This window comes from Suillus bovinus (assembly GCF_016758785.1).
Source record: "Suillus bovinus strain UH-Sbo-P2 chromosome Unknown EDB93scaffold_59, whole genome shotgun sequence".
NCBI classification, from domain to species: Eukaryota; Fungi; Basidiomycota; class Agaricomycetes; order Boletales; family Suillaceae; genus Suillus; species Suillus bovinus.
This window is the reverse complement of record NW_024542115.1, coordinates 154,934-165,047: the sequence shown is the minus strand read 5'-3', so window position 1 is coordinate 165,047 and position 10,114 is coordinate 154,934. Positions and strand designations below refer to the sequence as shown.

Here is a 10,114-nt window from a genome sequence, read left to right as displayed (position 1 = left end):
CCTTGAATATCATTAAACATTTCTTAGGTCGCATTGGCCCTCGAGCGGCAACCTGCATTGGCTACAGCTTTGACACAGAAATCTGCTCAGGGAGTTGTCTTAACGTTCGCCTTACGTAGTCCGTCAGATCCCGATCCGAGCCTCGACTCTTGGCATGAGTATCAGACGGAAAAGCACCACACATGATCTGGCAACTCTACGGCCTCCACCCGGACGGATCGCGTGTCCAACAATCTTCTCTCAATAGAAGAACACGCACAGCTCCATCAAACAGTCCAGATACAAGAGGAAATTGGATCGCTCGTGATGCAGGGGGTAAAGCTGGCCGTGAGGACGACTAGAAACGCTAGTGCCAAGGTAGATAAGGAGGATGGAGAGTTAATTAATATTCGTTTTCTGATGAGTCGGGTGAAGATGAATTCACGGTAGGGTCAAGGTAAGGAAGGTAAAGAAAGGGCAATTGAGGGCAATGAAGAAGATGACCGTACTGGCAGGAATTGGAGGGCAAGGAAACGACGCAGTTTCACCGAAGATTCGTCGTTCTTGGCACCCTCACCCCCGCTTCATGTCTTCCGCTAACAGAATCAACCCTCTGAAGACAACTCGTCATCATCATTGTCTTCCTCATCTGATTCTGATTCTGCATCAGGAGAGATCAAAATTCAGTTTCCGGACCCTTCACCCGTAAGAGTCAAATTTCATTCAATGATGCTGGCTTATAATTGGCAGGAGCTGCTAAAATGCATTCACCACTTCGCCAGCCGATACTATCAGGAGAAAGGCGTCTTGTCCGATTTAAGCAGGGGCTACCGAGACGAGAGGAAAACACAGCGCTCTAAAAGTAGTGCGTCTAATATTCATGATCAGACAACACGCAAGCCGGCATTGTGGACGAGGGATTCTTCCCTCGATGCTGACGATGACGATCAATGGGAAGATGAGAAAGATGAGTTGGAGGATGAGGGAGATGAATGGGAAGATGAGGAAGATGATGGCGAAAACGCTTCCCATAACGAAGAACATAAAGACATGTACAAGGCTCTCGACGGCTCAGCTTTGGTCGCGATAGGTATTTAAGACCACTACTCCTCACTTTCCCCGCTGACCAGTATCCAGGGATAATTCTCCAAGAGCAAATTGCACATGCGATGATTACCGGCTTTTCCGGTACTCGTGCTGGTGCACGAGTGCGACCGCGGGACTATTCCGTAGAACAAAGCCCTTCCCCACCTTCACTCGACTCCGAGTCCGACTGATATCGATATCAACTGGTCGCGTAAACGCAGTAGTATTATAATCCAGCGTAATAAAAGATAAGCAAAAGGATGAGAAACACTACTTCGCTTTCGCTTTTATCCTATTCTTTGGATCCAGCTTCAAAATATAGTCCTCCGTCAACGTCCCATCCTCCCATCGCTTCAAAATATTCCCTCTATATATCCCCATATTCGACCCTCCAAATACTTTGAGTCGTTCCAATCGACGTTCGCGAAGTTTGTTTTTAGGTAACATCCCGGACACTGCGTGTCGTATAATCTATATTCGCGCAGGGCGGGTAAGCATACAGTCTTATGCAACGAACCACAGAACAAACCTCATAAGGCTTGTTTTCCATCATATCCTTATACTCGGTCTCTTTCAAACCACCAGGGAACATCGTGTGCTTGCGGTACACCAGTTGTTCGTCTTTACGACCAGTCACCTTGATGTGCTTTGCGTTTGTGACTACGACATAATCCCCACAGTCCACTAGAATGTGAATGAGTGAAAAAAATGGTGTTTAAAAATGCAGAGAATGTACAGCTCTTGTCGTATATCGGTTTATGCTTGCCCATGAGCACGAGTGCTATTCGTTCCGCCAGTTTTCCGAGAACGCGATCAGAGGCATTGACATGATGCCATACTCGTGCATAAGCAAGAGCGGTCTACAATGGCCTCGAGTCAGATGTCTGCCTTTACACCGAAACAAATTTGCGTACGTTGCCTACTGCTTGAGACATGAAAGCACTGGTTAAGGCCGCTGCATTTTCATTTGCAACACGAAGGAGTCGCACGTGACGGGGCTGTTTTTAGGCTCGGTCATCAAGAGGCGTGCGATCCATGACACTGACTAATGTAGTTCAGTGACCCACCACCGTGACGTGAGGGTAACATTCCCATTAAGGAAATATGTAACACATGAAAATTTCACTAGACGCGTGTAGACGCGTCGTGTGCGATGTAACGTGTAAAAAAGTAATCGAGAATACAGCAGCTATCATAGTGCAATGTATCATACCAATATAACTGAATGTGATCCATGAGTTGTGCAGAGCAAGCATAGTGAAGAAAAGCATAAAAAGACAGAAACTACACAGTTGTTCGGGCCTTCTTAGCATTCCCGTTGGCGGCGTTGTTGGACTTCCGCTTGCGGGAGCTGGGTCCAGCGTGGTTTTCCTTATCACCGTCAAATAGAGGGACGAGCCAGTGTACTTCGGGAATACCAGCTTCGCGTTGTTCCAGGGACGTTAGAGTAAACGAGTTTAGAATGTCTGGTGGGAGAGGATGGCCGTGGGTGTTCTTGGGATGCGCATACTGTGGGTGGGTCTCATTGAGATGATAAATCATATTGTAACGCCATATCGCATCCACATATGGCGCACCAGCGCGGGATTTCATGCCTGTAAGTCTGTAACGGGCGCAAGAGTAGGGTGACACAACTCGCACTTGATAGGCACGTTGCGACATGGTCGATTCTTTGATCCAGCGTCGGCGCTCGCCCACCTGAAGTAAGTGTGGTATGGGCAGCGTGTTGCGACAGAAATGACATTGCATTCAAGGACATATGTCCATGACGTCGTCTCATTCATTGATCACGTGCAATCGCGACTCACGTGTGGTGAAAAAAAAAAAAAGCATTCATTTTGCAGAAGAAATCAGCTACAACGCAAGGAATTTATTAATCTACGTACTTAGAACTACTCTAAGGTACCTATAACCACCACCTCCCCCAAGTCGTGGAAAGATTTTGTTGAGATCCGAAGGCGCTGGAGAGAAGTTCGGACGACAACGCGAGATAACGCCAAAGTGGCTGAAATTAAAGTTTTTGCTTATGGTAAGCAAGTAGTCAGTGTTTCGGATTTCGCCGTCGCACGCCTCTTGTCGGTCATACCGTCTTGTCACGTACCTTCTCGGTACGCACTTTGTCGAAGGGCGGTGACATTCAGGCAGTGCTTCACAATAGGCTATGCGAATTCTTCCGAGTGTGGAATGCCCCCAGCCTCGCAGTCTTCTCGTTTCGGCTACTTTAACCAATACCACACCCTGCTGTGCAAAACTAACGCCCACTGCAATGAGGCAGCGCTGCACGGTGCAGTGGATGCCACATGCATGCTGTGATTCTGTCACATATAATACAGCAGGACATTACAGGCACCGCAGTGTTTCATGACCTTCAGCACACTTTCTACTCTGAAGTGTTAGTTTGCATCCATCCCTTAGCTATATGGCCCGTCATCGGAGTGCTACCTTGGAGTCTTCCAGCTCATCAGAGTCAGACTCTGACTCGGAATCCGGCCTTTCTTTAGCGCCATCGCATAAAACATCTCTGACTTCTTCAGTAGAGAAATCTGCTCCCAGTAGCAAGCCCTTGAGAGGGAGAAAACATCAGAGTAAGTCGTCAGGCAACGATCATAGTGACAATAAAACGAAGAGTTCAGAATGTCCACAATCGTAAGTCGTCGTGTTGTATAGCACATGTATGGACTTAATATCTCGGTTTCAGGTACAAAAAGGACAAGTAAGTATAAGAAGTACTGATCATCTCAATGGCTGACAATGTGCGTATTGTTTAGTGGGGAGCTTAGCTACCAAGAATACACCCGGGACCCGGGAGAGATACACCTCTGTGGAGTACAGCAAGTCGTCATTACTAGTATGTAATATCTACTATTCCACTCAGCTCGTATTCACGGTTTCCTCAAGCCATTCGCGCAACTGATCTCACTCTTGGTCTCCGACGGATCCCCGCTGGCTTCCATGTGGTGGTCAAGGTTGACGGTGCTGAATATCGGACGAGTAATAAATCTATACATGTAGACCAGTCTGTGGTCGAATGGCATGAGCACATTCTTTTGTAAGTCCTTAATCCCGTTTGTCTTGCAGGTATTGAGAAAAACTCTAGGCCATGCGAGTCATCTTCTAAAGTTTGGGTCAGCGTGTATGCCTCATTTGAATTGAATCCCATACTCTGTCACGGAGAATGCCTCCGCACATTCGAGATTTCCGTCGGAGAATTACTGGATCGCAGCGAAAAATTGCATCGTTAGTACCATCTATTGCAAATAAACCCTGGCAGATGTTAACGAGCATCACAGCCATAATCTTCCAGCCAAAGCAGGAGGAAATCGTATCTGCTTGTACTTCGGTGTTCATGACAGCGGAGCAGCGACTTTCCGATCAAAATGTCGCCCCAGTTCTTTGCTCCCTTACTATCGTAAGTGATTAATGCAGCCTACCATTCCGATACTGAGAGCTTGTAACGTCTAGCTTACATCTCGCGATATGAATGCGTTAGCACTAAGGACGGATGCTGGATATCGTCTTCTCGCACGACACCGCAGGACGCAGAACAGAAGGGATCTCGACCAATCCATAAAGCACTTTGAACGTGCCTCGGATCTCTGCCCTGTGGACCATCCCTACCGCCCTGCAGCACTGTTTAATCTAGCCACCGCCAAGTTTGCTAGTTTCCAAGCTAACGGAACATGCCTCGACCTCGACATACCTAACTCTCTTTTTCAAGACGCACTTGATTTGCGTCCCATTGGTCATCCAGACCGACCCATCACCCAACTTCGTCGTGCAATTTTTCTGTTGTTTCTCTTTGCAAAACGGGGATTTCAATCGGATGCCGATGCGGCTAAAGAGTTACTGAGCGAAATCCTCAATGTCTGCCATGGCAATAGCCACATTTACAAAGCAGCCCTGATTGTAATCGAAAAATTCGCTCTACATCCTACTGGAAGCATTGATGAAAATGATCTTGGGCAGGAGTGGCCCGCATCATCCATGCTTCCGTTATCGCTGAATCATCTTTTTGATCGAGCAGAGCGATGTTTGCATAGGGATGAACCTCGTGCCTTAGATGAAGTTATATGGCTTCATTATGATGCACTGAGATACTACAACACTAGGCATCCTTGCCGGGGGAAATTGCTAGGTAATCTGGCTGTAATACTACAAACTCGCTTCGAGCGTCGATGTAATGAGAAGGACTTGGATCAGGCTATAGCACTCCAGACGGAAGCGCTGGCTCTGTGGCCGGTCGATCACATAGATCGATGCGGGTCATTGAATAACCTTGCGAATCAACTATCCACCCGCTTTCGCCACCGAGGCGACGACGAAGACTTAGATCAGGCCATCGCGCTTCAGACGGAAGCGCTGTATTTGCGCCCAGCCGGTCATGCAGATCGATCCTTGTCATTAAATAACCTTTCCACTCAACTCTCCACCCGCTTTGACCACCGAGGCGACGACGAAGACTTGGATCAGGCTATCGCACTTCAGACGGAAGCGCTGTATTTGCGGCCGGTCAGTCACGCAGATCGTTCCTTGTCATTAAATAACCTTGCGACTCAACTCTCAACTCGCTTCGATCACCGAGGCGACGATGAAGACTTAGATCAGGCCATCGCGCTTCACAGGGAAGCGCTGGCTCTGTGCCCAGTCGGTCACACAGATCGGTCCAGGTCATTGAATAACCTTGCGACTCAACTCTCTAGCCGCTTTCGTCACCGAGGCGACGGTAAAGACTTGGATCAGGCTATCGCACTTCAGACGGAGGCGCTGTATTTGCGCCCGGTCGGTCATGCAGATCGGTCCTTGTCATTGAATAACCTTGCGAATCAACTATCCACCCGCTTTGACCACCGAAGCAACGATGGAGACTTGGATCGTGCTATTGCACTTCATGAGGAAGCACTGGCTCTGTGCCCAGTCGGTCACACGGATCGATCTAGGTCATTAGATAACCTTGCGATTCAACTTTCCACCCGCTTTCGTTACCGAGGCAACAACGAAGACCTGGATCAGGCTATCGCACTCCACAGAGAAGCACTGACCTTGCGCCCGGACGGTCACACAGATCGGTTCAGGTCATTAAATAACCTTGCGACTCAACTTTCCACCCGCTTTGACCACCGAGGCAATGACGAAGACTTAGATGAGGCCATCGCGCTTCACGAGGATGCGCTAGCTCTGTGCCCGGTCGGTCACACAGATCGGTCCTTGTCATTGAATAACCTTGCAATTCGAGTTTCCACTCGCTTTCGCCATCGAGGCGACGACGGAGACTTAGATCAGGCTATCGCACTTCACCGAGAAGCACTGGCTTTGCGCCCGGTCGGTCACACAGATCGGTCCAGGACATTAAACAACCTTGCGACTCAACTCTCCACCCGCTTTGACCACCGAGGCAATAACGAAGACTTAGATCATGCCATCAGTCTTTACAGAGAAACGTTGGCTCTGTGCCCGGTCGGTCACACAGATCGGTCCAAGTCATTAAATAACCTTGCGACTCAACTCTCCACCCGCTTTCGCCGCCGAAGAAACGACGATGACTTAGATGAGGCTACCGCGCTTCATGAGGATGCGCTAGCTCTGTGCCCGGTCGGTCACACAGATCGGTCCAAGTCATTAAATAACCTTGCGAATCAACTCTCTACCCGTTTTCGCCACCGAGGCAACGACGAAGATTTGGATCAGGCTATCGCACTTGATAGAGAAGCACTGGCTTTGCGTCCGGTCGGTCACACAGATCGGTGCGGGTCATTAAATAACCTTGCGCATAAACTCTCCACCCGCTTCAGGCACCAACACAACAGAGAGGACCTCAACGAGTCGCGAGAGAACCTACGTTATGCATTGACTCTGTTGAATCAGCATGATCCTCGTCAGACAGTTGTTCATGCTTTGCTGGCTAGGGTTTATCTGTTGTTCCATCATTCAGGGCTTGACGCTGCTGGCGCGGGCGAGGATACGGATAGTTTGAATGTTGCCATGCATCATATCAAAGCAGCAGCAAATGTTGTCTCTGGAGGTTTACTTTCCCGCCTGCGAGCAAGTCTATTCTGGGTCCGCCATTCTGATAAGCACGGACATGGTACTCAGCTGGAGGCCTATGCGACTGCCATGCAACTTCTGGACGCTTATATGTCCACAACAGCTTCAGTATCGTCTCGTCATATGGCCATGAAGAACTTCCCACGTACACTTGCTGTGGATGCTGCATCATGTGCTATTTGTAGTGGTGACGTGTGTCGTGCTGTTGAGTTGTTGGAGCAAGGCAGGACTGTCATATGGACCCAGATGACGCGACTCCGCACCTCTCTTGACATCCTCCAGACTCGTGGTGATCATGCAGTGGCCCTAATGAAGAAATTCAGAGACCTCAGCTCTCTCCTCGATAAACCTCCTGCGGATCATGCAGAAGCAACCCCAAGAGTCGATATAGAAGCAGAGGAAACCCGGTACAGGCGTCTAGTGCAGGACTGGAATGGAACTGTAGAAGAGATCCGGAAGATCGAGGGCTTCTCTCGCTTCCTCCTTCCACCCATATTCTCCGATCTTCAAGATGCAGCTCGTGATGGACCTATTGTCGTGCTCATCGCAAGCAAGTCGTCCTGTAACGCCATTATCATCACGCACAAGCAACCTCCAACTAGCATGCAACTTTCTACCGATTTGCAAAAACTCACCAAATTGGTACTCGCTTTCCGAGTGGCAGTTGAAAAAGAGGTCGGTCCCAAAGGGAACCAAACAGCGCTGATAAAAGCTTTGAGAGAGTTGTGGGACCTCGTCGTCGGCCCAGTCGTCGAGAATCTAGGCGGATTTGCACGACCAGGTTCCCGAATATGGTGGTGCCCGACGTCTGTCTTCAATTTCTTGCCGTTGCATGCTGCTGGCGAGTACAAGCAAAAGGGAAAATCCCTTTCGCAGCAGTATATCTCTTCATACACGCCATCGCTCACCGCGCTGATAAAGGCCCGCGGAAGTCATGAGAAGTCCTTGTCGGTGCCCTTCGTTGCCATTGGTCAGGATCGCCCAAATGGTGTCTCGTTCACTTTGGATGCTGTGGAGTCTGAGCTGGAGTTAGTGCGGAGACTTTTGCCCCCTCTCCCTACTGCTTCCTTCTCCAAGATCACCAGTATTGATGCCACGAAATCGAGAGTACTACGTGCGTTGCGGGACAATACTTGGTTCCATCTCGCATGTCACGGGACACAGAGATTTGACGAACCCTTCGAGTCAGCCTTTCTTATGCGCGACCAACGGCTTTCGCTTCTCGATATTACACAAATGGATCTGTCTCGGCATCAATTTGCATTTCTTTCTGCCTGTGAAACTGCACCTAGCGGCTGGTTTGCAATTCGCCGGGGTTAACAGCGTCATTGGGACATTATGGAAGGTCAACGATAATACTGTGGAGCGCTTAGTTAAGGCATTCTACAGAAATTTTTGTGGGGATGGCCCAATGAACTCCAAACGAGCTGCCTGGGCGCTGCACCGCGCAGTCCAGTCATTGGCTCATGACACGGACATGCCCTTGGACCAACGCATCGTGTTTATACATATTGGCATATGATAAATTCCGTGCGTCCTCCCACTTTGTCGATTAGAACATTCTTGAGACAATCTGACAACTTTTATGTATAGCAACCAATCATGGCCACGTGCAATCAGGGACTTTGATATTCGGGACTTTGAGACTGTGTGCCTCCACGATATGTACATCTTCGGTTTGTATTTTTTACTTTGTTGCCTCGGAGCTAGAGGTGATCGCTCCTAAGGTGTGCACTGGTGATTTGTGGGTAAGAATGAAGTTGCACGACATTTATCTGGCGTAATATCTCATGCGGCTTGAAACAATTTGCGATGGACGTGATAGTCGAGTGTCTGAATCGCGTGAAGAGCTTGGCCCTGGCAGGATAGAGTCGGAGTCTGGGGTAATGTACAGCCTGGCTTGGAGGAGGCTTTCCCAAAACCCGGTCGAGCGGCGACCAAGCAAGGCCTCGACTCGGCACCTATTGTCGGTGCCATTGCTACCTCCAATAGAAATAAGCGTAGAATCTGTTTTTTGGGAGTATACATATCCATGAGAATACATGAAAACAACAAGTCTCGAACTCCCGGCCTCGCCTAACTCTTGCATTCAATATCGTCAGCCTTCTTCGGCAGGCAACGTGTGCCAGCTGCCAGGGTATCCCTCCAACTAGCACACACCCGTTGTGCCTTCGGCACAGGAAGCAAAAAGAGCGCTTCGCGCTCTTTGTTGGCTTCCTGGCCTTCGGCTTCATCCTACTTTGGGTGTCTTAATAATCATTGCAGGTTTTGAAATAATTTATATTTTATTCACTCAGTTGTGATGAAAATTTCAAAATAAGTTACATACTTTGAGCAGGATTCAAATTGACAAAAGTAAAAGTACAATTGAATATATGTATTTTCTCATCTACTGTTGTATCTGGTGTTCTGTGCCCCCGTCCTCCCGTCCTGTTGTCCTCCTCCCGTCCTGTTGTCCTCCTCCCGTCCTGTTGTCCTCCTCCCGTCCTGTTGTCCTCCTCCCGTCCTGTTGTCCTCCTCCCGTCCTGTTGTCCTCCTCCCGTCCTGTTGTCCTCCTCCCGTCCTGTTGTCCTCCTCCCGTCCTGTTGTCCTCCTCCCGTCCTGTTGTCCTCCTCCTGTCCTCCCACTTCTCCTGTTTTCCCATTCTTCTATTTTTTCCCATTCATCTGTTTTCCCTTTTTCACTGTTTTCCTGTTCTCCATTCTCCTGTTCTCCAATTTTCCCCATTCTCATTTCTCAATTGTCTTTTCTTCTTAAATTTTTTTCTTAATGTAGTTAAATTTATTATGATTTGAATTTCGTAAATAATAAATCTATAAAGTAAGGGAGAACGGTGGCGGGAAGGGACGGACACTCGCGTGGTTTTCGCTTGGGTCGCTTAGACACGCTAAATGCCATGTGGTTTTCGCTTACCTCGCTTAATGCTTACTTTGGAAATCTCGCGTGGTTTTCTCGCTTGACTTTGCTAATGGTGAGAACAAAAAAGTCTTGATTCAGAATTTCAAAA

General features: G+C 48.6%; 5 protein-coding genes across 5 annotated transcripts; 2 read left to right on the top strand and 3 right to left on the bottom strand.

Moving 5' to 3' along the window:
- Window positions 1–11: 11 nt before the first annotated feature.
- EDB93DRAFT_1166012 (uncharacterized protein) lies at window positions 12–1,749 on the top strand. The gene is made up of 6 exons (XM_041450193.1): window positions 12–327; window positions 362–408; window positions 430–520; window positions 599–684; window positions 730–1,069; window positions 1,117–1,749. Exons 1-6 carry the CDS (start codon window positions 183–185, stop codon window positions 1,254–1,256), a joined length of 849 nt encoding a protein of 282 aa, XP_041304595.1. The 5' UTR covers window positions 12–182; the 3' UTR covers window positions 1,257–1,749.
- Window positions 1,336–2,000, bottom strand: EDB93DRAFT_1253464 (ribosomal protein L13-domain-containing protein; the record flags this gene model as incomplete). The annotated part of the gene is made up of 4 exons (XM_041453456.1): window positions 1,336–1,536; window positions 1,595–1,749; window positions 1,802–1,925; window positions 1,980–2,000. The coding sequence occupies 4 exons, from the start codon at window positions 1,998–2,000 to the stop codon at window positions 1,336–1,338; spliced, it is 501 nt and encodes a 166-aa protein (XP_041304594.1).
- A 141-nt stretch (window positions 2,001–2,141) lies between these two features.
- On the bottom strand, window positions 2,142–2,819 carry EDB93DRAFT_728729 (uncharacterized protein). Its single transcript, XM_041457244.1, has one exon. The coding sequence runs from the start codon at window positions 2,812–2,814 to the stop codon at window positions 2,350–2,352; it is 465 nt and encodes a 154-aa protein (XP_041304593.1). The 5' UTR covers window positions 2,815–2,819; the 3' UTR covers window positions 2,142–2,349.
- Window positions 2,820–3,644: 825 nt separating this feature from the next.
- EDB93DRAFT_728713 (CHAT domain-containing protein) lies at window positions 3,645–8,646 on the top strand. Its single transcript, XM_041457243.1, has 6 exons — window positions 3,645–3,711; window positions 3,764–3,913; window positions 3,964–4,114; window positions 4,163–4,302; window positions 4,356–4,474; window positions 4,528–8,646. Exons 2-6 carry the CDS (start codon window positions 3,817–3,819, stop codon window positions 8,425–8,427), a joined length of 4,407 nt encoding a protein of 1,468 aa, XP_041304592.1. The 5' UTR covers window positions 3,645–3,711; window positions 3,764–3,816; the 3' UTR covers window positions 8,428–8,646.
- An 846-nt stretch (window positions 8,647–9,492) lies between these two features.
- On the bottom strand, window positions 9,493–9,840 carry EDB93DRAFT_1106444 (uncharacterized protein; the record flags this gene model as incomplete). Its single annotated transcript, XM_041447617.1, has 1 exon — window positions 9,493–9,840. One exon carries the CDS (start codon window positions 9,838–9,840, stop codon window positions 9,493–9,495), a length of 348 nt encoding a protein of 115 aa, XP_041304591.1.
- Window positions 9,841–10,114: the final 274 nt, after the last annotated feature.